Source organism: Mobula hypostoma, chromosome 7 (assembly GCF_963921235.1).
Source record: "Mobula hypostoma chromosome 7, sMobHyp1.1, whole genome shotgun sequence".
Lineage (NCBI taxonomy): Eukaryota > Metazoa > Chordata > Chondrichthyes > Myliobatiformes > Myliobatidae > Mobula > Mobula hypostoma.
Window position 1 is genome coordinate 84,772,357 of NC_086103.1, and position 27,664 is coordinate 84,800,020.

Genomic DNA, 27,664 nt, shown 5'->3' on the forward strand with positions numbered 1-27,664 from the left:
GGAGGTATGCCAAACTTCAAATGACAAAAAAGCTGCATGGTGATGAATGGAATCGAATAACGCTCAATTGTGGATGCATTAGCTAGCTTCCACAGCTGTTTGTTTGAAAACAAAATTCAAATGCTTCAAGTAGTTTCATATTTTAAACCTGAAAGCTTCAAATTTTGCACAACATTCTTGTCTGGAAAATGTCATGGTACTACTATGATTCAGTGATTTTTTTGTTGCTGTTTAGGCCAGTATTAAAGACACATTTATGTTACGGGGGAATTTTCAGCTCCCAGCATAAAGCAACCTTTTCCAACAGCAGTCCCCCATATCCCTTTGCTTTAAATACATCTGCATAAAACATCCAACTGCCTCTATTCAGTGTACCCCAAGGTAAAGCTTTTCTAGATTTCATTACAGGCTGAGTACATCTTATCTGAAATACGTGGAGATAGAAGTGTTTCAGATTTTGGAATATAGATTTGCAAGAGTTTACGGACCCTTTGTAATTACCCGGTTTTCTGCATTAATTACTCAAAATGTGGTTTGATCTTCACCTAGGTTACAATAGTACACAAGCACAATCTGCCTAAACTAATAACACGCAAGCAATTGTACTTTTCATGTCATATTGAATGCATTGTTCAATCATTCACTGTTCAGGCTGGGAAAAGTATGTGAACCCTTGTATATAATGACTGGTAGAACCTCCTTTAGCAGCAATAACCTCCACCAAACATCTCCTGTAGCTGCTGATCAGACTTGCACAATAGTGAGGAGGAATCTTAGACCATTCCTCTATACAAAACTGCTTCAGTTTATCAATATTTCCGGGATACCTTGCATGAACCTCCCTCTTCAGGTCATGCCACAGCATCTCAATTGGATTAAGGACTCTGACTTGGCCATTTCAAAACAGGAATCATCGTCTTTTTTCTTTTAAAAAAAATTCTGTTGTTGATTTACTCTTGTGTTTCAGATTCGTCTTATTGCATCATCCAACTTCTATTAAGCTTAAGGTGATGCACTGCTACCTTGACGTTCTCCTGTAAATTGTCTTGATACAATTTTGAATTCATTGTTCCCTCAACAATTGCAAGTTGTGCAGTCTCCAAGGCAGCAAAGCACCCCAAACCATGATGCTCCTTCCACCATGCTCCATAGTTGGGACGAGGTTTTGGTGTTGGTGTGCAGTACCCTTTTTCCTCCGAACATAGCAGCCTGCATTTCTGCCAAGAAGTTCAACTTTTGTCTCATCTGTCCACAGAATGTTGTCCCAGAAGCATTGTGGAACATCCAGGTGATCTTTTGCAAACTTGAGATGTGCGGCAATATTATTTTTGGAAAGCAGTGGTTTTCTTTCGTGTCCTTCCATGAACACTATTCTCGTTATCTTTCTTACAGAGGACAAATACACAGAGACATCATCAAGTTCTAGAAGCTTCTGCAAATCCTTTGCTGTTACCCTTGGGTTCTTTTTCACCTCCTTCAGTATTGCATGTTGTGCTCTTCGTGTCATCTTTGCAGGAGGCCTACTCCTAGGGAGAGTAGCTACTGAATTTCCTCCATTTGTAGGTAAATTTCTCTTACTGTGGACTAACACTCAGTTCTTTATAAATGCTTTTGTAGCCTTTTCCAGCTTCATGCAGCTCTACAATGTTTCTTTTAAAGTCCTTAGAAAGTTGCTTTGATCGAGGTATGGTGCACATAAACAGATTGCTCTTGAGAAGAGCAGTCTCCACCAGTAACTTTACAATTACTTGGTTTTCTGCATTAATTATTTATAAAATGTGGTATGATCTTCATCTAGGTCACAATAATAGACAAACACAATCTGCCTAAACTAACAACACACAGACAATTGTATTTCTTCTCGTCAATATTGAGTACACCATTTAAACAATGATAGTCTAGGTTCAAAAAAGTATGAGAACCTCTGGGGTCATGCCTTCTACAAAAGTTATTTGGAGTCAGATGATCAGAGATGAGATCAGAGGTATGAATTGTAGAGGTGCCCTGCCCAATAAAAAAGACACACAAAGTCAGGTTACTGACAAAGCCTGCTCTTCTCAAGAAAGATCTGTTTACGTACACTATTCCTCGATCAATGCAAATTTCACAGGACCTTAGAAGAATAATTGTGGAGCTGCATCAAGCTCAAAAAGGCTACAAAAGCAGTTCTAAAGATCCGAGTGATCATCAGTGCTCAGTAAGAGAAACTGTCAGCAAATGGAGGAAATTCAGTACTGTTGGTACTCTCCATAGAAGTGGGCTTCCTGCAAAGATCACACCAAAAGTACGACTTGCAATATTGAATGAGGTGTAAAAGAACCCAAGGGTAATAGCAAAAGACCTGCAGAAATCTCTAGAACTTGCTAAAGTTTCTGTTCGTGTGTCCACTAGATGGAAAACACTGAACAAGAATGGTGTTCATGGAAGGGCACCATGGAGGAAAATACTGCTCTCCACAAAAAAAAATCATTGCTGCATGTCTCAAGTTTGCATTAGACCACCTGGATGTTCCACACCGCTTCTGGGACAAGATTCCGTGGACAGAAAGTTGAACTTTTTGGCAGAAATACACACCGCTACGTCTGAAGGAAAAAAGGGCATTGAACACCAACAACAAAACCTTATCCCACCTGTGAAGCATAGTGGAAGGAGTATCATTGTTTGGGGCTGCTTCGCTGCTTCAGGACCTAGACAGCTAGCAATCGTTAAAGGAACAATGAATTCAAAATTGCATCAAGAAAGACATCTTACAGGAGAATGTCAACGGAGTGGTCCGACACCTGACGCTTAATACAAGTTGGATGATGCAAAACAATGACCTTAAACACAAGAGTTAATCAATGGCTTAAAAAGAAGAAAATTTGTGTTTTGGAATGGCCAAGTTAGAGTCCAGTCCTTAACCGAATTATGATGCTGTGGTATGACCTGAAGAGGGCTGTTCATGCAATGAATCCCAGAAACACTGAAGAATGGAAACAGTTTTGTGTGATCAGTAACTACAGGAAACATTTGGTGGAGGTTATTGCTGCTAAGGATGTTCTACCAGTTATTAAATACAAGGGTTCACGTACCTTTCCCAGCCTGGACTGTGAATATTAAACAACGTGTTCAATGAAGACATGAGAAGTACAATTATTTGTGTGTTATTAGCTTAGGCAGATTATGTTTATTTATTATTGTGACTTAGATGAAGATCAGACCACATTTTATGAGTAACTAAACAACCAGGTGACCCATTGGGGCACCCTTTGAGAGAAAGGTAGTGCAGTTTGATGTGATGTGCTTTCGAAATTAAAGAAGAAAAACTCAGTTTATTAAAGAAGAAAGACGCGTAGCAAGACAAATATAGCTCCTCCTCATTTAACGAAGGACACTTTTGATGACAACATTTCTGGCTGATCTGCCACCCTTCAAGAATACTCTAACATTTTCATTTTTTTCCCCCGCTTAAAGCCACATATGGCTGACCATGCTGGAACACTGGTTTCTCCAAATAAATCAACACATTCTCCATGATTTGGCCTTGCGCCTTATCTATAGTCATAGCAAAGTATGACTGTATTGGGAACTGGCTCCGCTGAAGAGGGACATCTTCCCCTTCTGATAAACTGAGAGTAATTCTTGGGATCATGGCAATGTCATTTTTGAACACACCAATGTTTATCTTTGCTACAATGAGATTGCCGTGCAGTTCTTCCACCATCATTCGCATGCCATTGCAAAGCCTTGGTGGATCCAAGTTCTTCATTGAAATGATGGGAGATCCCCTCTTCAATTCAAGTTTATGTGGTGGCAATCCAGAGAGTTTGACCGAATCAAGGAATTCTGTTGGAAAATGAGTGGTGTTAGCTCCTTCACTTCCGGCATTGAAGGAACAATATTCTTTCATGATTCCAGGGAAGCGTCTAATGCATGTGAAGTTTATTTTTCCCATCATTTCATTGAGAGGAACCAAGATAGAGAATTCCTCGAGAACAGTTCTGCAGGATTGTCGGGTAGATGAAATCAATGCATTCTTCCATAGTTTTTGCTGGTGGAATCATATCTTCAGGTAATTCGATTTCATAGTTTTCATTTTTCTCAATCTTGTCTTCTCCAACATCCAATAAGAACTCAGAATATCGTCCTTCTCCCTCACTCAATCGCATGTTTCTCTTCAATTGAAACTTGAAGCTTCTCCATAAGTAGGATTTCTTTTATGCATGAATTCTCCACATTAGCATCATTTCCGCATTTCAAAACTGCTAGAAGCTGACGGAAATTGCCACAGCAAATGGTTAAAATACTCCCGAAGGCCTCATTCATGCTGCATACATCACAAAGGGTTCAGTCCACGGCTTCGAAGCTCTTCCTCCTAATCACGGGGCACTCATCCCAGACAATAAGCCTCGTATTTTGAAGTAAATTTGCAGTATTGGTGTTTTTATTATGTTACAAAGGGCATCTTCATTGACTTTGAGGGGTATTTTCAATCTTGAATGCGCTGTCCTACCACCAGGCATCAATGTTGCTGCAATACCTGATGACGCTACAGCAACAGCAACACCTCCATCTCCTCTAACTTTAGCAAGGATCAAGTTGATGATAAATGTCTTGCCCGTTCCTCCTGGTACATCAATGAAAAACATTGAAGACAGATTCCTTTCCAAGCAGTTGCACACACATTCATATACTTATACCCATATCTCGGGTAATGATGAGTTTGAGTACAGAGAGGAAATTAAGAACCTGGTGGCATGGTGCGAAGACAATAACCTATCCCTCAACGTCAGCAAGATGAAGGAATTGGTTGTTGACTTCAGAAGGAGTAGCGGACTGCACGACCCAATTTACATCAGTGGTGTGCAAGTGGAACAGGTCAAAAGTTTTAAGTTCCTTGGGGTCAATATCACAAATGACCTGACTGGGTCCAAACAAGCAGAGTTCACTGCCAAGAAGGCCCACCAGTGCCTTTACTTCCTGAGAAAACTAAAGAAATTTGGCCTGTTCCCTAAAATCCTCACTAATTTTTATAGATGCACCATAGAAAGCATTCTTCTAGGGTGTATCACAACTTGGTATGGAAGTTGTCCTGTCCAAGACCGAAAGAAGCTGCAGTAGATCGTGAACACGGCGCAGCACATCACACCACACAAACCAATCTTCCATCCGTGGACTCACTTTACACTGCACGCTGTCGGAGCAATGCTGCCAGGATAATCAAGGACACAACTCACCAGCCAACACACTTTTTGTCCCTCTTCCCTCCGGGAGAAGGCTCAGGAGCTTGAAGACTCATACGGCCAGATTTGGGAACCGCTTCTTTCCAACAATGATAAGACTGCTGAACGGATCCTGACCCAGATCTGGGCCGTACCCTCCAAATATCTGGACCTGCCTCTCTGTTTTTTTGCACTACCTTACTTACCATTTTTCTATTTTCTATGATTTATAATTAAAAATTTTAATATTAATTTTAACTATTTTTAATATTTAATATTTGTAATCCAGGGAGTGGGAAGTGCAGAATCAAATATCGCTGTGATGATTGTACGTTCTAGTACCAATTGTTTGGTGACAATAAGGTATGAAGTACTTCTCTTTGCTCATTATTCAATAGGGTACTCTTTGCTGCATATTCTCGAGTTGATCGTTCCTTTTCTCCTCTGTCTCTTCCTCTTTCCTCTTTTTCTATCTGTTTTTGTCATTCTGGAGACGTGCAGCCCTTTCATCCTTCGTCTCTTCATCTCTTCTACCATTTGTTCTTTCTCTCTGATCCTGGAGTCGTGCGGCACTGGCCTGATCCGATTCTTGTTCTCTCCTTCTTCTGTGCCTATTGTTGTCATTTTGGAGACGTATATGCCTCTCCTCTTTTTTGTCCTGACTCTTTGATCCTGGAGTTGTGCGGCCCTGGCCGTATCTGATTGTTGTTCTCTCCCTCTCCTTGAGGCTGAGGCTGGCCGTGCGCATGCTTCGCGGTGTCGCGTCGCGGTTTCCATGGAAGGTGGAATCGGCTCTGTGAGCACCGTGAGGCGCTGCTGAGGCTGACCGTGCGCATGCGTCGTGGTGTCGCGTCATGGTTTCCATTAAAGCTGGAATCGGCTCGGGTTGTGGAAAGCAGGGCCTGCAGATTGACAAGTGAGCAATTTTATATGAATATGTAACCCTGAACTTTGCATGCATTCTGTAAGTTAGCGCATTTTAAGTCGATTTAGTCAAAAAAAGTGCCGCTGTAATGCACCGTTTGGGCTAATTGGAGGACACAAACAGAAAAACAGAGCATGAGAATTTTAGTAGTACATAGATTAACGCAGAAAACAGTAATTGCAAAAGGTTCACAAACTTTTTTTCTTGCAACCGTACATCTGCAAATACACCATTCCAAACAATTTTGAAATCCCTCTTGGATCTCAGCTCTTCAGCTGCACATGGATTTGCTATCAAAGGAAAATACAATAGTAATGATGTCACAGAGCCAAAGAACGCTACAGCATAGAAACAAGCTCTTTGGCCCATCTACATGCCAAACTATTATTCAATCTTGTTCCGCTGACCTGCACCTGGCCATATCTCTCCTTACCTTTCTCATTCATGTATTTATCCAAATTTCTCTTAAATGTTGAAATTGAACTCCCATTCATCACTTCCACTGACAGCTTGTTCCACACTCTCAACATGCTCTGAGTGAAGTTTCCCTTCATGTTGTCCTTAAGCATTTCATCATTCACGTTTAACCCATGACCTCTAGCTCCAGGCGCACAACACCAATGGAAAATGTCTGCTGGCATTTACCCGATCTATACCTCTCATAATTTTGCATATATAATAGCCCAAAACAATTCAAACTTTCCCTGTAACTCAGGCCCTCAAGTATGGCAACATCCTTGTACATTTCACCTGCATTCTTTCAATCTTATTGATATCTTTCCTGTCGGTAGGTGACCAGAACTGCATACAATACTCCAAATTAGGCCTTAATGTCTTATACAACTTTAGTATACAGCTCGAACTCCAATACTTAATACTTTGATTTATGCAGGCCAATCTGTCAAAAGGTCTCTTTACAATCCTACCTACCAGAGATGCCAATTTCAAGGAATTAAGGATCTCTATTCCCAAATTCCTTTGTTCTACTCTATTCCTTAGTGACTTACCCTTAAAGTGCACAACCTTACAGGTCTGCATTAAATTTCATCTGCCATTTTTCATCTCAGTTTTTCAGATGGTCCAGATCTTGCTGCAAACTTTGATAGCCTTTCTCACTGTCCACTACACCCCCAATCTTGGTGTCATCTGCAAATCTGCTGATCCAATTTATCACATTATCACCCCAATCCTCGTAAGTGTTGTCTTGCATTTCTTGTCATCCTCAAGTATGCTATGCACCTCCTTCTTCTTAACCAGGGTCCTCATTATCTTTCGAAAACCACGGTTCCTTAAATACATTAAGCTTTTCCAACAGGATCATACAAATTCTGAACTCTGAAAATTTCACTTTTGAAGCCTTCCTGCTTACCAAGCACACCTTTGTCAGACTTGCCAGATCCTTTCTGATACCATGAAAATTGTCTTTTCTCCAATTTAGAATCTCAACCCTAGGACCAGACCTATCCTTCATTACAATTATATTGAAACTAATGGAATTATGACCACTAGATCCAAAGTGTTGCCTTATGCACACTTTTATCATCTCCTCTGTCTCATTCCTTAACAGGAACATTTTCCCTGACCAGCAAAACCACCACTCCCTCTTTAATCCCACATGCTCTATCATGTCTAAAACAACAGATCCTTGGAACATTGTGCTGTCAGTTCTGTCCTTCCTGCAACCAAGTCTCACTAGCAGCTACAATGTTCTAATTTCACAAGACAAAGGAGCAGAAGTAGGCCATTCAGCCCATCGAGTCTGCTCTGCCACTCCAATTTCACGTGCTGATTCGTGGAGTCAAATTCAATATCACTGATATATGTTGTGAAATTTATTATTTAGTGGGAGCAGTTCTTTGCAAAACATAATAAAATCTATAAATTATATATAAAATAAGTAGGTCAAAAAGAAAGGGAAAAGAAAAAATACTGAGGTAGTATTTATGTATTCATTGTCCATTCAGAAATCTAATTTACAAATAGCAGAGTTTAAAATTCAAGCTTTTTTTTTAAAAACATAAATATTACCATCAACACCAAGAAATTGTTTTACAAAATTATACAGATAACTGGGTTATTCAACTTTACACTTCTGCTGTGCTAAGGTATTCATTAGGTACAGCTGGAGAAATAATTTTTTTAAGTTCAAAAGTAATAGGAATTTATCATTTACATAATTCACTATAACCTTCCCAATCTAGGATTTTAAAATTCTTAATCTTATTTCCTCATCTTTCCATGGCTTTACTACTCCCTAGGTTTGAAACTTCCTCCAGTCTTCAATTCACTGAGGAATCCAGGGTTTTCCAGATATGACTTTACGTACCCGTTTCGTCATTCCATTATTCACAGTGGTGTCTCCATTAAACCTCAATGCATCTTAAAATGTTCCTTATTAACTTTTTCAATAATATTTGGACATCTATTCCATGCTCACCACCATTCCAATGAAGTGCCATCTAATTTTCCACTACGACTACACTGATTGTTCTGAACAAAAGGAAATTGGTTCTTTTGATGAGGAAGATGCAGATATTCCCTTACTTGCTTTTCCCTTCCCATTAATATTACTTTTCTCTCTCATTCAATGATTTCACAAGAGATATTTATTGCTTTGTCTGCAAGACCTTCCTTACCGTGAATGTCAGAGTGTTCGACCAAAGCAGTAATTGTAAGTTTCACAAGGTGTCAATGAAAAGGATTGTTCCAGGATATTTCCCAGTTCCTACCTCCATTACTGCCGACAACAGCAGCATCCTCACTCTAGGCAGTAGACAACCTAATCCAGTTCAGAGATCAAACCCGGTCTCATTGTTCAACAAGGCTTAGGACCACTGAGTAGTACTCGCAATGATTATTAAGGGAGGGGTAGAACAGAGCAGGAGGAAAGATGCAAAGATAAACAGAATTCAGATTACCTCTTTTGCAGTTCTGCAAAATCAATTGTTGCTCAAGTCAAATACACTCATTTTACCAGAATGAAACTCACAACTCAAGACACTTGCTGGACAAATAATCAGCTGTCTTTTCCTGTATTAATTTAGAGACCGCACAGCACTAGCAATAGCCCCTTCGGAAATCATTTCTCAAAGAAGATTAATCATTGCTGAACACTTTCAGTCCCTTTAGAAATCATTTTTCAAATTTGATTAATCCTTTTGTAACACTCTTGGTCCCTCTAGAAATAACATTCAACCTAGATTAATCATTTTTGAATGGTTATGAGACCTTAAAAGCATTTAGGTTATATAAACCTATTATAAGTATATGCATCAAGCAGCATTTAAAACTATGTATGTAGAATAGCACAAAATGAGCACATGTAAATCATCTTCCCGAGACTAATTATTACATATATTAAAAATTATTAACACTGGATTCTTAATAAGCACAATATTCAAGATTAGTCATGGACTTATGAATTATAAGTTTCTCTCCTTAGCAACTCCCCACACCCCACCAACTCACTTTCTTTCTCTTCATCAATTTCAACATTAAGTATTTCTGAATGGTTGCTGCCAAATTAAATTTTTTTTTAAAGAAATGTTGTACTTAAAAGGTATGAGTAACTAGTCAAATTCAGGATTTAACATTTTTAAATGAGATAAGCTTCATTAATCTTTTACTGTGTGCTGCCAGTGTCTACTCAATAGGCCTATGCACAGAATTACTACCTGGAAGCAAACTGATAGGCTATAACCTAACGCTGTAGAATGAATTAGATGCCGCATACTAGGTTCCCCCAGCATCTGGATTTACTGCTCTTTTTCACAAATACACGATGCACTGTAAGAACTAAAGCTGTGGAAAAGCAGGCTATATTGCTGCTGTGTGCAGTGAATGCATTCAGAGGAATGACACTGATATTTTTATAGTTGGTTTCTAAGGATGGTTTTATTTTGAAGAGCCGAGTAAAATTCTAGCTCAAAACTGGCACAAAATCTCAGTGATTGCAGTGCCAACAGAATCTCAAATTTAAGACCGTGTTTTGGTGATAATTTCAGCAAAACCTTTTAGAGCAACAATGAATCAGAATCAGAATTAGAATCAGGTTTATTATCACTGGCATGCGTCATGAAATTTGTTAACTTAGCAGCAGCAGTCCAATGCAATACATAATATAGAAGAAAAAACAGTAAGAGATAAGTAAATCAATTACAGTATACATATATCCAAGAGATTAAAAATCGTGCAAAAAACAGAAATATATATTTTAAAAGTGAGGTAGGGTTCACGGGTTCATGTCCATTTAGAAATCTGATGGCAGAGGGGAAGAAGCTGTTCCTGAATCGCTGAGTCTATGCCTTCGGGCTTCAGTACCTCTTATTTGATGGTAACAGTGAGAAAAGGGCATGCCCTGGTTGCTGGAGGTCCTTAATAATGAACGCTGACTTTCTGACACACCACTCCATGAAGATGTCCTGGGTACTTTGTAGGCTAGTACCCAAGATGGAGCCGACTAAATTTACAACCCTCTGCAGCTTCTTTTGGTCCTGTGCAGTAGCCCCCACTCCCATAACAGACAGTGATGCATCCTGTCAGAATGCCCTCCACGGTACATCTATAGAAGTTTTTGAATGTATTTGTTGACATACCAAATCTCTTCAAACTCCTAATGAAGTATAGTTGCTGTCTTGCCTTCTTTATAACTGCATCGATGTGTTGGGACCAGGTTAGATCCTCAAAGATCTTGACACCCAGGAACTTGAAACTGCTCACTCTCTCCACTTCTGATCCCTCTATGAGGATTGGTATGTGTTCCTTTGTCTTACCTTTCCTGAAGTCCACAATCAGCTCTTTCATGCTACTGACGCTGAGTCCAAGGCTGTTGCTGTGACACCACTCTACTAGTTAGCATATCTCACTCCTGTAATCCATCTGAGATTCTACCAACAATGGTTGTATCATCAGCAAATTTATAGATGGTATTTGAGCTATGCCTAGCCACACAGTCATGGGTATAGAGAGAGTAGAACGGTGGGCTAAGCACACACCCCTGAGGTGCACCAGTCTTGATCGTCAGCGAGGAGGAGATGTTATCATTAACCCTCACAGATTGTAGTCTTCTGGTTAGGAAGTCAAAGATCCAATTGCAGAGGGTGGTACAGAGGCCCAGGTTCTATAACTTTTCAATCAGAATTGTGGGAATGATGGCATTAAATGCTGAGTTATAGTCGATGAACAGCATCCTGACATAGGTGCTTGTACCAGGTGGTGTAAGGCCATGTTAAGAGCCAATGAGATTGCATTTGGCATTGACCTATTGTGGTGATAGGCAAATTGCAATGGGTCCAGGTCCTTGCTGAGGCAGGAGCTCAGTCTAGTCGTGACCAACCTCTCAAAACATTTCATCACTGTGGATGTGAGTGCTACCAGGTGATAGTCATTAAGGCAGCCCACATTATTCTTCTTAGGCACTGGTATAATTGTTGCCTTTTTGAAGCAAGGAGATTACTGACACACAACAATGTTCATTGTGCAGTACTAATGAGGGGTCAACATGCAAGATAGACTGACTCTTATCAGTTTTGCTGAGATGGTTGATAATGCTCCCAAGCCACAAGAACTATTGCATCCCTAATCCTTTTACTTACCATAAAGGGAGAGAGTTCATGATAGCGATGGGCAAAAGGACCATGATCAGAGGTACAGATGGAGGGACAGACAAAAATATAATATATAAAATATAATATCATACATCAAATACAAATAAAATAGTTATAATGCTGCCCAAATGCAAGGACTTTACTGACTGCACATAACCACTTGTAAATAAAACAACCATGAGTGAGATAGAGGATCTGTTCAGTGCTTGCTTATGTAACCATGTATTCAAAAAAGCACGAGCTAAAGAATGTGGGGAAACATAGATAGAAAACAAACTAGTGAATAATCCAGATATGAAAATACACACACTCTCGTACTCTAGTACTAGACTCTAGTACTGATTTAAAAGAGTAATTAATGGAGCTGGGAAACTGCCTAAAGAAGTAGATTTATATACTTCTGTGAAGTAATGGTCCAGAATGATATACCATTCTTCAGATCATGTTGAACTAGGATCCACTTTCCTATTTCCATTGTTACCAAAAATCTCAAATTCTTCCAAAGTCCACTCCTACATTCTTCCCTTAACACTAACACAAATTATACAACCCAATTATATATTCACTTTACTGGCATTTACAGTACAATTCTCAATATGACATATCTTCATATTGTATTTCAGTGTATGAAGTTTTATTACCAGAATTAAAATGAGTTATACAAAACAACAAAATGGCATTCAGATTTGAAATCTGAAATCTGTTTTGTAGTATGACAGAATACTCTTGTGTGCCAGTAAGCTTATTTCACCTTCACACTCGTATACAACAACCTTAAGGCTATTTGGGTAGTGGAAATTTGCCTTTACAGAATTCACAAATTACTACTCAAAATTTGTAATATGAAATCAAATTCACTCTCATGGAATGTGTGTGAAAAGAAGGGAAGAAAATGAATAATTTTCTTTCAACACGTGTAAATGATGAGTTGTCATGTCATGGAAAATCATGATATAGACTATTTTCCAGCAAGTACACACCCCATCCCTGCCGACGAAACGTGGGGGTTGACTGTATTCAATTTGACAACAAAATATTTGCTATAACATCAACAGGCATTTTCACAATTAAAATGAGTACCATGATGAAACAAACTTGCAGCATAACTGGAGAAGTATCAAGTATATCCAGCTACAGGGCTGTTACAGGGTGCAGCTTTCAGATGACAGCATACATTGTTACTCTTGCATTCCTATGACCAGAAAAAGTGTTGCCAATTTGTTTCATAATTGCTCTGAAGAGCAGAACAGGAAGGAGCCTTGATGTTCTCAAAACATCCAAACTTCCAGTTTAATTTTACTGGATTTTAACCAAGGGAGCTTCTGGAGCAGCTTCAGAAATTTTTGGGTAACACTATAATGTAGTGGTTGTCAACCCGTCGATCGCGATCCACTGGTCGATCTTTTTAGACTTTCCCAGTAGACCCCGAAAAAAATCAAAAATAAATACACAAATCATCAAAGTTGCTGGTGAACGCAGCAGGCCAAGCAGCATCCAGAATGGGAAGAGGAATTTCTATTTACCTTGGTGAAAGACAAGTGTGTATGTATGTTGTGCCACCAAACACAAACACTGACTAAAAGAGGGAATCTGGAGCGGCACAACACCAACCACCAGGAATTTAAAGACACCTACCCCCAAAGAGCGCAATTCATGCCAGGAAAGTTGAGGAGCTGAAATCTGGGTTGAAGGCCCAGCAATCGTGCAAAACATGCTGCTCAAAATATGGCTGCTGTTGAAGCATCATTTCGTGTAAGTCACCTTTTGGCTAAACACAAGAAGCCTTTTACAGGTGGCGATTTATTCAAGGAAGCAACGGCCATTACCACAGAGACTGTTTTTAATGACTTTAAAAACAAAAACGGCATCACAACCGCAATACATAATATACCGCTTGGCCCTGCAACAGTGACAAGGAGGGTAGAGTCACTGTCAGAGTTCCTGAAGCGACTTGTCACACAGTGAATATTTTTCACTACAGTTCAATGAATCCCTGGATGTAATGCAAACAGCTCAGCTTGTTGTATTTGTCGGAATGGCTTTCCAGGATCTTACGACAAAGGAGAATTTCCTCACTCTTTTGCAATTAAAGGAGAGAACGAGAGGCGAGGATATTTACAATGAGTTTAAAAAATATGTCCATGAAAATGACATCCCCATTCATAAACTGGTGGCAAATACAACTGATGGGGCCCCAGCAATGCACGGTGTGCGCAGTGGTTTTATAGCACTAAAAGTCAGTGCCTACTTCGGGTCAACTTATCTATGTGAAATTGCATTTTCCCAGATGAAAATTATTAAATCTAAGTACAGGAGCTGTCTTACTGACAGACACCTCACAGACTGTCTCAGACTGGCTGTCTGTAGTTATGAGCCAAATTTCAGGGAACTAGCAGAAAGTATTCAGCCCCAGTCATCACACTGAGTGCAACATTCAATTTTTATTCATTTATTTTTTGTGTTGAAATAAAATTAAATAATGAAACTTAGAATTAAAGGTGTGAAGTATTGTAATATTCTTAAAGAAAGACAGCTATGGCCTGTTTGATATGCTAGTTACAGTGCTTTCTTGTTTGAATTAATTTAAAAGTTTGACAAATGTATTTTGTGTGATTCAAATACAATTAGCCCAAATAAAAGGCCTCAAATTGGAAGAACAATCTGAGCTGGTTTTTTCTCTAAACGATTTAAGTAGGTAGATCTTGCCTTTCACTAAGGTCGAGGTAGGGGATCTTGGGCTTAAAAAGGTTGGTGACCACTACTATAATGGATGTAATCCACACTTCGCAAACGCATTTCCTGAGAGAGGAAATGCATCAGGCTTTCACTTTCCAGAGTTAAATCTGACTGGAAATGTCAATTTTATACCAAAAAGCATGATTTTAAAACACAAAGTTTTAAAAATAAAGTAAATATTCTCAAAATAAATAAAAACACTTAAAATCATGTAAATACAGGAAATAGGAGAGCCAATTTTCTCACAGCAGGGTGCTCTGAAGATAATTACTGCCAGAATACTTGGGATAACATTATTCCATGAGTACTATTCAAAGAATTTTGCATAACCACTGTTGGCCAGAAGGAACTACATTCTACAAGTCAGTGAATTTGAATGAATCAAGGACAGTGGAAGTAAATAGAGCAATTCTCTTTGGTGTTGTCCTGAGGTCGAAGGAATGGAGGTTGCCACTTTATGAAACTGCTCTGCATCCTCCATTTTGTGAAATGGTTTTGCCTGGCTGAATCAAAGTTTTAAAGCTGACACAATGATGCTCCAAGTAATCTACTGGACTAACAATCATTTCCAAATAAGAAGTTATCTGTGAGGTGTTCTTTGGTATGATATAACATGCAGGTTTTGAATGGTGGCATGTGTGTCTGCCCTGAGTGATTCAAGGTAGTTATTGGCTTGGTAACTGATTTAGAACAAAGAGCCATAAATTATCAGTTGTTACTTGTAGAAGAGAGCAATAAATGGATGCTGGTTTAGACCAGAACATACAAAAAGGTGACAAGTCAGTCAGATGACCTTGAGCCAACGAGATTGTAACACAACATTTGAACTGTTAAGGAGTGTTTAAAAGTAAGGAACTTCAAATGCAAAGCAGCGACAACCTGCCGGAGACCAACGTGGATGTGGAGGACACTATGTCAGAGCATAGACTCCTCTGAATCAGGTTTATTATCACCAGCATGTGTCGTGAAATTTGTTAACTTAGCAGCAGGAGCACATAATGTAGAAGAAAAATAATAATAATAAATAAGTAAATCGTTCACAGTATATGAATACTGAATAGATTATGTGACCAGAATACACATAGATTAAGATGTTAGCTGTCCTGTGCTGGCACCAGTGGGATCAGCAGTTGGTCTGCCACCTGTCTTCAGGAGAGAGAGAGATAAGGAAAACAATGGAGCAGCATTTGGAGATGTTAATGAAGGGACGGGAGAGAGTAACGGAAGGAGAGAGCTGTCAAGATCGGCTCCCCCTTTGAACCCTGAACTGTTTGAAGTGATGGACAGGCGATACCCCAGCAGGGGGATAAAAAGGGACAGGTTCGCTAAGGCAGGACACACACGACACCCAAGGTAACGAGACCCTGGAAGCGGCGCGTCTCTCACAAGTCGGTGGGAAGTTTTGGACGGCTGATCGCGGGATCAAGCCATAGACGCTCAGGGTGGAAAGGCACGATCGGCGGGAACCTGGTGTGTGTCCACCCTTGCCTGGGTGCCAGGTTCACTGCAGAGAAACGATCGTATTGGGAAACGGAGGGGTCACGGTCTGTGACCTCAAATGACATCACAAAGGACTCGCCCGAAAGCTGACTGCGAAGGTCTGTGTGGAAGCCGTTTTGAATATTCATTCGTTTTGCTCTCTCTCTCCCTCCTTCCCCCCCACTGTCCATCGCCACGACAGCAATTACTGCGAACTGAACTGAACTAAATTGAACTAAACTTTGCGTCACTTTGAAACTGGTCATTTACCCCTAGACAACGATAGAGCTTGATTGATCCTGTTATCTTAATTCTGTGTACATGTGTGTTTAACATTGCTGAACTGTTGCATTTATTATCCTTTTGATTAGAGTACTGTGTTGCTTGTTTCTTTAATAAAACTTTCTTAGTTCTAGTAATCCAGACTCCAACTGAGTGATCCATTTCTGCTGGTTTGGCAACCCAGTTACGGGGTACGTAACAATTAAAAATCATGCAAGAACAGAAATTATATTAAAAAAGTGAGGTAGTGTTCATGGGTTCAATGTCCACTTAGGAATCGGATGGTAAAGGGGAAGAAGCTGTTCCTGAATCGCTGAGTGTGTGCCCTCAGGCTTCTGCACCTCCTACCTGATGGTAACAACGAGAAAAAGACATGTCCTGGGTGCTGGGGGTCCTTAATGATGAACACTGCTGTTCTGAGACACCGCTCCCTGAAGATGTCCTGGGTACCTTGTAGGCTAGTATCCAAGATAGAGCCGACTAAATTTACAACCCTCTGCAGCTTCTTTCGGTCCTGTGCAGTAATGATTGTCTGTCAAAATGCTCTCCACTGTATATCTATAGTCTTTTGAGTATATTTGTTGACATATCAAATCTCTTCAAACTCCTAATGAAGTATAGTTGCTGTCTTGCCTTTTTTATAGCTGCATCAATATGTTGGGACCAGGTTAGGTCCTCAGAGATCTTGACATGTAGGACTTGTACTGCTCATTCTCTCCACTTCATATTCCTCCATGAGATTGGTGTGTGTTCCTTCGTCTTACCCTTCCTGAAGTCTAGAATCAGCTCTTTCGTCTGACTGAATACCCTTTCCCAGGTATTACCATCTCTATTCTCAGACTGTTCATGGAGAATCAGGCAAACTTGGGTGTGCACACAGGTATGACAATAAAGGTATTTGCCAGTAAATACACATTCTCTCTGTGTCTAACTGATCATTATTAAGGGGTAATCCTTATAAAACCACACAAAAGAACAGTTGGAGCCCTGGCTTAATGAATCCACTGAAAGGCAGCATCTTTGTTATCGCAGTAAAGTACCTGGTTAACCAGCTTCACAAACACATAACTGCATGTGTCAGGATCATATACATCTTGAATAGCTATTCATGTTTGGGTTGGGCCAAGTTGATCTGGCTCAGTACTTTATCGGGATATTTTGCTTAGTATTAACACGTGACCTACTTTCTTGTACAAAGTAATGCATGTGCAATGACCAAGTCATTTACACATTTTTCTGCAAATGCAAGTAGCTGGATGAGTGGTGTGACAACAACAACCTTGCACTCAATGTCAGAAAAAACAAGGAATTAATTGTGGATTCAGGAGGGGGAAGACAGGAGAACATACACCAGTCCTCATCAAGAGGTTAGCAGTGGAAAGAGTGAGCAGCTTCAATTTCCTGGGTGTCAACATCTCTGATGATCTATCACCTGTCCAACATATGGATGAAATTATGAAGACATGCCAGTGACTATACTTCATTAGGAGTTTGAGGAGATTTTAGCAAATTTCTATAGATGTACCAGGGAGAGTATTCTGACTGGTGTCATCACTGTCTGGTATGGAGGCTTCAATGCACAAGAGCAAAAAATGCTGCAGAGGGTTGTAAATTCATCCAGCTCCACCGTGGGTAATAGCCTCCTCACCATTGAGAACATGTACAAAAGATGATGCCTCAAGAAGGTGCAGCCTGAACATCCAAGATATGCCCTCTTATTACTATCAGCAGGGAAAACACAGACACAAACTCTATGTTTTAGGAACAGCTGCTTTCCCTCCACAATCAGATTTCTGAATGGTCCATGAAACCAATGAATACTACCTGACCATTTTGCTCTCTTGTTGCACTGCTTATTTTTAAATACATTTTTATATTTTGCAGCATTTTTATGTACAGTACAGCATGCTGCTGCAAAACAACTTTTACAATATATGTCAGTGATAATAAATCTGATTTTGACAGAGTGACTTTCAGAAACAAATATTTAGGCTCTGATAGAATATGGTTAGATTTTAATTTTGTAATAATTTTATATCTGAGCACTTCCAGTTCAACATTACATTAGAATGTTAGCAAAATTGTTTCATGTCCAAGCCATGTAACCACATTTGTGTAATATCAACATTTTGCGCCAAGACCCTTCATCAGGACTCATGAGTCTTTACTCTTTTCCATAGATGCTGCCTGGCCTGCTGAGTTCCTCAAGCATTTTATATGTTGGTTTGGATTTTAAGCATCTGCAGACTTTGTGTTTTTGATAACTTTAACTTGACTTAGCTTTCTGCATTGAAGATAATGTCAAGGTAATTGAAAGGGGTATTAGCAACTTCCGCATTAAGCAACCGAAGAAAATATCAGGAGAAAGGTCTTTCAGGTGGTCAAAACAATACCACAAAGCATAATGGCACAATTCAGTAACAAATCTTTGGGAGCCCAGAGGGGTTTCTATCTTAGGCTTATGAAGGAAACTGGTGAGAATACTTGAAATACTCAAGCTCTATAGGTTCGGGAATCATGCTTTAATTAAAAACTAGGCACACAACTCTGCTAGAGCGGAAAGATGACGGGGGGTGGGGGAGAGAAATCAGGGAATTGCAGGTCTATTAATTTGACATTGAATGATGGAAAAATACAAGAGACAATAATTACAGACCTTAAAAATTTTCAACTGATCAGTGAACCAGTATGGATTTGGAAAACTAAGATGGAGTAACCTTTTTGGAGGGGTCTCTGAAGTAGTGGATTGGGAATTGCTATGGATGTTATTTATATGTTATTTTGTAAAGGCATTATAGGGAAAGATTACATAAACAAGGGTGATGGAACTTGGAAGGAAGCTTTGCAAAATATAAAAGGAAAATGATATGACAGACAGAAAATGATTCAATTCCTCTGAGGGCATAACTAAGAAATTAAAGGTTCTGAATGATAGGGCACTGAGTTGTGGAGATGAATAAAAAGACCTGGGAATATAGATCCTTTGAAAGTAGCACCACAGGTAGATAAGGTTTTAAAGAAAGCTTTTGGTATATTCAGCTTCATAAATCAGGATAATCAGGATACTGAATACAGGAGTTGGGATGCTACATTGAAGTTGTATACGATGTTGGTGAGGTGAAATTCAGAGTACTGTGTGGAGTTCTGGCCACCCACCTACAGGAAAGATATCAATAACCTTACAGAGTGCAGAGAAAGCTTACATAGATGTTGCCAGGATTTGAGGATCTGAGTTACAGGGACAAGTTGAATAGGTTAGGATTTTATTCTCCGGTGTGCAAGAGAATGAGGAGAAAAAATATGAGAGTTATAGATAGGGAGAATGTATTCAGGCTTTTTCCCTTCAAGTTGGGTGAGACTAGAACTAGAGGTCATTGGTTTAAGGTGAAAGATGAATTATATAAGGAAAATCTGAGGAGAAACTTCTTCACTCAGAGGGTAGTGTAGGCTGTCAGCAGAAGTGGGTTCAATTGCAACACTTGAGAGGTTTGGTTAGGTACATGGATGAGAGAGATACGAAGGGCTATGAGCTGGGTACAGATTGATAGGAATAGGTAGAAAACCAGACTAGCATGGACAAAATAGGCCAAAGGGCCTGGTTCCATGTTGTAGTGCTCTCTGACTCTATGAAGTAAAAGTAACACACAAGAGAGCTAGTTATCAGGAATGCAAGAAAAAGACAGGTATGCAGTTATGACAGAGGAGGTACAATTCTATTGAATGAGAAGATTCAGCATTGGGTCTAAGATAATGTTATGACGCAACTTAAAGCAGAACTGGTAGAGGTAAATGCTTAGGCAATAATTCCAGAGATTTGGAGCCAAACAGCTGCAGGCACAAAACTTTACAGTAAAGCTATTAAAAATATTGGGAAGGTTTAAGATGCTAGAACTGAAGAAGTATAGAGGATGGCAAAAGTTTAAGGGCTGTGAGGACATAACTATGAATTTCAAAATGAGGATAATTTTGAAAACTAAAGCTTTGGGAACTAGCGTTAATTCAAACAGTTCAGAAGCAATGGATGAACAAGATGGTGCAAAATATAGAGATATTTGGATGCGCACGTGTCTATGGGGGGGGGGGGGGAAGAAGCCAATCAAGAAAACACTGGAATAGATAAATGAAAAGATTCAAAAGTACTTTTAAGGTCTCTAGCATATGAACTGAATTTCAAGCAATTGTTACAAATGTGGGAGGGCCAGTCTTGAAGGTGGACTAAATAGAAAGGTGGAAGCTTATTCCAGGGGCAAATAATACCATGACTGCAAACAATCTCACAGCTTCAAATCACTGACTACTCCAAGTATGACAAGAGTAGTCCAACAGAGCTTATTACAGGAACTAAAGAGAATGACTTTATGCTCACTAATACTCTTGACGTCCCAAAACTTAATAAACCATTTTTCTGTCCAAAAGTTGATGCCCACAAGTCAGATCTTCCATAACATGGGGAACCCACATATCTTTCAAACTAAATTTCACATCCAACATTAAATTACTTTTCTTTTACTTTCTCCTTAACACAAATTACATTCGTAAAAACATCCGCTAGAGGGCTTAAAATGGATTAAGTTGTATCCTTATTTTTCAAATCAATGTTGAATGGAGCATCAGGAGCACAATGGGATACAGAATGAAGGCACTGCTGAATGTGTGTTCAGCCATATTGGCTGAAAGCCATGGGATTCACAGAACTTCAGTAGATTAATGTGTGTTCTATATTGTGCATGTCCGGTTTTCACTACATAATGAATTATGCTTCTTAATTAAAACATTTTATTTTAAAATAATTGACTCATAATATACCATTTTAACACTAGATAAACTGAGAGAAAGTTGATGTGAAGCTCTGAAATTTAACACCACTTTCATATTGAAACATGTCAAATGGCCTCAAGACCCAAGTACAAGACATGAAAATCAATTAAGTCAGCATTCATTATTAGCTTCTAAAAGCTTACACCTCTATACATCCTGGTCCTCATTCTTCACCACCTTAGGCTCTGCTGCAATACCAGTAATTTACCAGTGATCTTAGCTAATTACCATTTTAGAACAATTTCACCTCATATGATAAGAGCCTTGGAAAAGCAAAGGAAGTTTTTTTTTGTCTTTAACAACTGTTTCTTGTCAACTGTAATGGTCTTTAACACTCCGATGGATCATCTCTTTGATCCATAAGCCTCTAACTGCAGCTACTGCCTGATTACATTAACATTATATCATTTCAGACACGCATAGCATTTTGCATCTCTGATACAAGCTCATGGCAGCAATAATGTACAGTACCTGGTGTCAAAGGGAAGTTACTTGGTGTGGTATTTGCTGAGGAGAAGTCTGCAAATCCTCCAAATTGTTCACCTTTCCCACCTGTAAGTCAAACAAAAGTCTTACATTGCCAAGTGCCAACTAGTCTTTTCTTATAAAAAAAAGGAAGGCCATTACAAATACCAATAAAATGAATTGCAGGGTATGGTCACTTCTTTGTCATGTGCCTTTGTGGCTCAAATGATTGGCTGGTAATCAGAAATGTCCACTCTTGGGGTAATTAACACATGTTGGTTGGGTAATACAGTACACTGAAAATGGCTACATATCGGAAAAAGGGTTTTCATTTTTGAAAATAAATATTTCTAGTTTCAAGCCATTTGTTTCCATACCAAAACGTGCATTATTTGCCAATGGAAGTCTATTTTAGTCAGGGTGTCTTAGTTCTCTTCCAAGTGTCTATTATTAACTACAACCAACAGACTGTGAACTGCAGTCTTTAAGCTCATACCACAGAGACCAAGTAATAACTTAAGAGTGCAAGCCCAAAAGCCAAGAGCCTGGAATGATAATTGGAAGATAGCTTACACTATATACCTGAATTTAACTTTAGTTTGCTATTCCTGATCAAGAAAATATTCAGCACTTGGTTCTGAAAATGAACTTAGTGTACAGAATCAATCAATATGTTCATTTTCATTTATTTATGGGACATATACATTTGTGGCAATGTCAGCATTTATTATCCCCTCTAACTGGCTTTTGTGCTACACTGCTTGCTAATCAACCTTAAAAGGCAGTGTGAAGCAATCACGTCAACAGGTCTGAAGACCAAACAAAGCCCACAAATTCCTATTCTGAAGACATATTGAACTAATCTAATATTGATGTGGCTGGTGTTTGACATGAACTTCGAGTACGATGGGATTCAAGTTTATGTCTCTGGATCAATGGTCCAGGTTTCGAGGTTGCTACACTGTTAATCACTGTACTACACTTGTATCTAATCAAAACCTATATATGACAAAATAAATAGCAGGAACCAAACAATACACAATGGATTATTGTATTAACTGACCAGCCTTTACCCTTTGGACAACAACCTCCATTAAGTGTTAAAATCCTCAGTTCCAGAGGAGCATAATAAATTGACAAGTTTTAGTGCCATTGAAATAAAGACTAGTATTTTCAATAATAAAACTGGATATATAATAGACAGCTCTATTGCTCAAATATTAAATGTAAAAAATAATTAAAAACTAGAAATAGGGTAAAATAAGAAAGTAAGAGAATGAATTGGAAGAGAAGCAACCAAAATCTTTTTTAAAAATCTTATGCTAATTTTAAAAAATTTAATCAAAGGACAATTAAATCCCCACACTCCATTTAATACCTCAAAGTCTAACTATTCATTTTAGAAACTGGAGCTTTTTAAAAATAAACAGTTCTGATTGGTTCCAGAAACATAATTTCATCATACAAAACGCAAGTATCCCAGTAACCCTGAAGTTGGGCCAGCAAAACAGTATACTTTCTGAGAAACTGAATAGTACATAGATCAGTAAATAGATCTGTGAAATGTTAATATGTTGAACAGGAAGCCTACCATCTTTTTATCATTAAGATTGCATACACTTAAAATGTGAAGTTCACTTCTGAAAATACAACAATGGCTAAATAGGGGATTTATCCCAGCTTTAATTGCCTCAAGACATCAAAGACCTCCTCCTCTGCAATTTCTATAGCACCCAGGACTTCACTGCTGCACTGCTTCACAGCTATAGACTGTCTCCTGAGTAAATAGTTGAAAAAAAATCCATCTCTTTCAGCTCTGCATAGATCTCAACTCTGATCTTCCAGAGGATCAATTTTCTCCCTTGATATCATTTTACTTTTAACATTTCTGTAGAAGTGCCTGGAACAGAACATGACGTTATACTCTGTCTTCATTGATCTGATGAAGGCATTTGACACGGTCAACAGAAACGTGCTGTGGATCATCCTTAGAAAGCTTGGCTGCCTGCAGAAATTCACTACACTCATCCGCTTGCTCCACGATGGTAAGACAGAAGTGTTCTCAGATGGTTCCCCATCTGAGACTTTCAACATCTCAAATGGCGTGAAGCAAGGGTGCGTTCTAGCACCAGTGCTCTTCAATCTCTTGTTCACCGAAGTGCTGAAGCATGCTGTTAAGGACCTAGACGTGGGTATTTACATATCGCCTAGACAGATGGATGTTTGACCTGTGACGGGGTCCCGAATTACCCCTATGAACTGTGCTCGTTTACCCCTGTTAACTGTGCTTTTGGGGAGGGAGGGGTAGAGGGGGGAAAAGAGAGAGAGAGAGAGAGAGACACACACACACACACAGAGACAGACACTTTAAGGCACGAGAAAGAACTGGCTCACTTTTGGATATCTGCTGAGTTGGAGATAGCACCGAGCAGCTCGTAAGTTGCTATGGTGACCGAAGGCAGCGTTATTTATTGGACACTCGAAGTTATGATTTTTCGGCAGCGTGTTGATACTTCCCAAGGACATTTCCTGCTTACATTTCTTACACAGACAAAGGAAGGAGGAGTTATTTGAGTGACAGTTAATGCTCAGCATGGGAAGATAAAATAGAAACACGTCCTAACGAAGGGTCTCGGCCTGAAATGTTGACTGTACCGGATGCTACCTGGCTTGCTGCGCTCACCAGCAACTTTGATGTGTGTTGCCTGAAATAAACTAGGTCAGATGACTGAATGAGCTTTGTCGTGCCCACAGAAAAAGTGGGTTTTTGGAGGATCGATCAGTGGCTCTTGCAGTGAAAAGGAAAGGGGTTGACTGGTGGGGAGTTGCCCATGTGTCCACCCTTGCCTGGGTGATAGCTCCATCACAGAAAACCGGTCCCCTTTGTTGTGGTCACAGTCGGTAACTTATAAAGGATTTCGGAGGAAAACAAGAAGATCACCTGAAGACTCAAACCTCTCCCTCTCTCTCCATCACTACTCAACTCAATACCACGAACTGAACTGGACTTTACTCATCATCATAAGACTATCTTTTTACCCCTAGACTTGAAGAAGCTTGATTTTCATATATATTCCACACTTACTTTTATATAATCATTGCTAACCTGTTTGATTTATCTACATTTATATTACTGTATTGTGTAGTTACTAATAAATATTAGTTAATAGCAATACTGGACACCAAAGTGTTTTCTATTTCTGCTGGTTCTTTATTCCCGTCACGGGATACGTGACAGACCTGAGACGCCATGCTGCAAAGACCAAAACTTTGAGGAGGCTCATCACTGTTTGCTGATGACTGTGTCCTCATGGCCCACCAGGAGAACCACCTGAAGACGATTGTTGACAAGTTCTCTGCAGCCTCAAAGCTGTTCAGCCTGACAATCAGCCTCGGTAAGACAGAAGTTCTCCTACAGCCTGCACCAAACAGTTACCCTCCTCAGCCATGCATCACCATTGACGGCACTGTCCTGAAGAATGTGGAGAGCTTCAAGTATTTAGGAAGCACCATCTCCAGTGACGGATCCCTTGACAAAGAGATCATAGCAAGGATCCAGAAAGCCAGCCAGGCACTTGGGAAACTCCCGTGTCAAAGTTCTGGAGCACAAGGACATTCAGCTTTCAACCAAGCTCAAGGTGTACAAGGCTGTGGTCCTCACCTTTCTCCTGTATGACTGCGAAACCTGGACCCTGTACCGCAGGCACATCAAACAGCTGGAGCAGTTTCACATGTGCTCTCTGCGGTCGATCATGAGGATTCGATGGCAGGACCGTATCACCAACCAGGAAGTCCTTGACAGAGCCAACAGCACAAGCATTGAGGCATGGATCCTCCAGGCCCAGCTACGCTGGACTGGCCATGTAATCCGCATGGGTGAAACAAGAATCCCTAGGCAGCTGCTCTACGGTGAGCTTGAGCATGGCAGTCGCAATCAGGGCCGCCCCAAGAAAAGATTCAAAGACAATCTGAAATCGTACATCAAATGGGCAGACCTCCAGCCTCAACAACTTGAGGTGTCCGCAGCCGACAGAGCTGCATGGTGCGCCCTGACCAGAAAAGCTGCATCTGACTTTGAGGATGACCGAAATTAGCGCCTTGCAGCAGCACAAGACCAACACCACAAAGCTATGTATGCACCTGTTCTAACAACCGCCATTCCATGTCCAACCTGCAACCGCATGTGTGCTTTGGCATTCTGCCTCCAAAACCATATGCGTATCCACAGATGACTGCATGTTTAGTCCGACCCTGAGAGACAACCACCACCAGAAGCCCTTAGTATTCTCCTTCGTCTTGACTGCCAGATCAACCTTATGCTTTCATTTAACCTTTCTGTGTTCCCTGTTAAGTATTCTCTTGCATTTCTTAAACTCAAGTATCTCATTTGTTCCTGCCTGCCTATATGTGCTATGCACCTCATTCTTTTTCTTAACCAGCACCACAATATCTCTTGAAAACCAAGGTCACGTAATCCTGTTATCCTTCCCCTTTATTCTGACAGGAACATACAAACCCTGTGCTCTCAAAATTTCACTTTTGAAGGTCTCCCACTTACTAAGTATACTTTGCCAGAAATCAACCTGTCCAAATCCACACTTGCCAGATCCTTTCTGATACCATCAAAATTGGTCTTTCTCCAATTTACGAACTCAACCCAAGGACCAGACCATTCCTTTTCCATAATTACTTTGAAACTAATGGTATTATAATCACTAGATATACAGTTTTCCCCTACAGGAACCTCTGTCACCTGCCCTGTCTCATTCCCTAATAGATCTAGTACCATACTCTAATTGGGACTTCTAAGTACTGATTGAGGAAACTTCCCTGAAAACTTTCCCTCTCCCATACTGCTGATCTTTGTTAGGCAAGTTTTCCATTAATTTGCCTAACAACCATTGACACAGCATAAACTTTGGTGTTGAGTACAAACCAAAGCATCACAGTATACCCAAATAATGTTGCTGCAACTATACTGGCACGAGTGATTGCTGAACAAATGACCATGATTACATTGAATAGTGGGATAGACTTGAGAGGCTTGAGGGGCTGAGTGGCCTCCTACTGATCATATTTTCTTGTGTTCTTAGAATATAAGATTTGAGTTGAATTAAGCACTAATTTGCCAAGATCTGTAAACTCATTAACCCAGGAATTAAATTTTGATTATTTAAGAGCTGATCACTGGACAATATATAATCCCAATTAGTCCCATCTGAGGCTTTGAATCGGCAGTTGAAACTTGGGAGTAGCATTGCATCTCACATCTGTGATGCCAAAACTTGCAAATAATTTACATAAATTCTACACCTTTTAAAAAAAGTTATGTTTAAATGCTGTAAGAAATGATCCTGTGCACACCTCAGCCACTCCTCCCTCCCCAAACCCAGAGCTTCAATACTGAAATCCAACTATTTTCAATTCTCAGGCGCTAATTAGAAACAATTTAAAATATCCAGAGATAACAATTGAACTACATTTTTTCCTCACGCATATTATAATTTACCTTAAAAAGTGGGAAGATATAAATTATATTCAGGACTTAATATCCAGGTTTTCCCCAAACTATAATATCCAGTTTCGATGAATAGTGACACATCATCTTTGCCTGCAGTGCTTATGAACCACTCAGGTGGGAAAGAAACATCTGTACACCCATCATGTGCACAGGGGGACAATGTCCAACATCTGGTACATTTTCTAAAAAGCCATCAGATAGCTGCAAGATACCCAGCCCATCTGCCACACTTTAACACATTAGTTATTTCAATAGAATATGACTCTTGTATGAATAGCTCAGGAGCAATGATATGTCAAATCAGAATGTCTTTTCAAGTGCATGTGTGGTATAATGAGTTGATTAGTCTTAAAGAGTCTTCCATTGTTTCTTACACAATTTGTCATCTCACTACAAATGTAAATGCTTTATATGATGCCTTGCTGGCTGATTATGCAAGAGTCAGCTGCATTGGCAGGTGAAAGGGATACTATAATTTTAACTAATTCTGCACTTTTATTTAGTTTTGACTCTGAACAATATTTTGCTTACCTCAAAACTGATTACAGAATCCCATTACCAGCCTTACTCAATCTATCTATAACAATAGATTGTAAGATGAATTAGATGTTTTAAAATAGTGATTATCTTC

General features: G+C 39.7%; 1 protein-coding gene across 1 annotated transcript in view; it reads right to left on the reverse strand.

The window, feature by feature from the left end:
- Positions 1-27,664, reverse strand: part of clint1a (clathrin interactor 1a) — a 199,601-nt gene that overhangs the window by 25,778 nt on the left and 146,159 nt on the right. Inside the window, exon 9 of the mRNA XM_063053688.1 lies at positions 21,519-21,599. Within this exon, the coding sequence (XP_062909758.1) occupies positions 21,519-21,599 (81 nt within the window). The remainder of the gene's footprint in view (positions 1-21,518; positions 21,600-27,664) is intronic.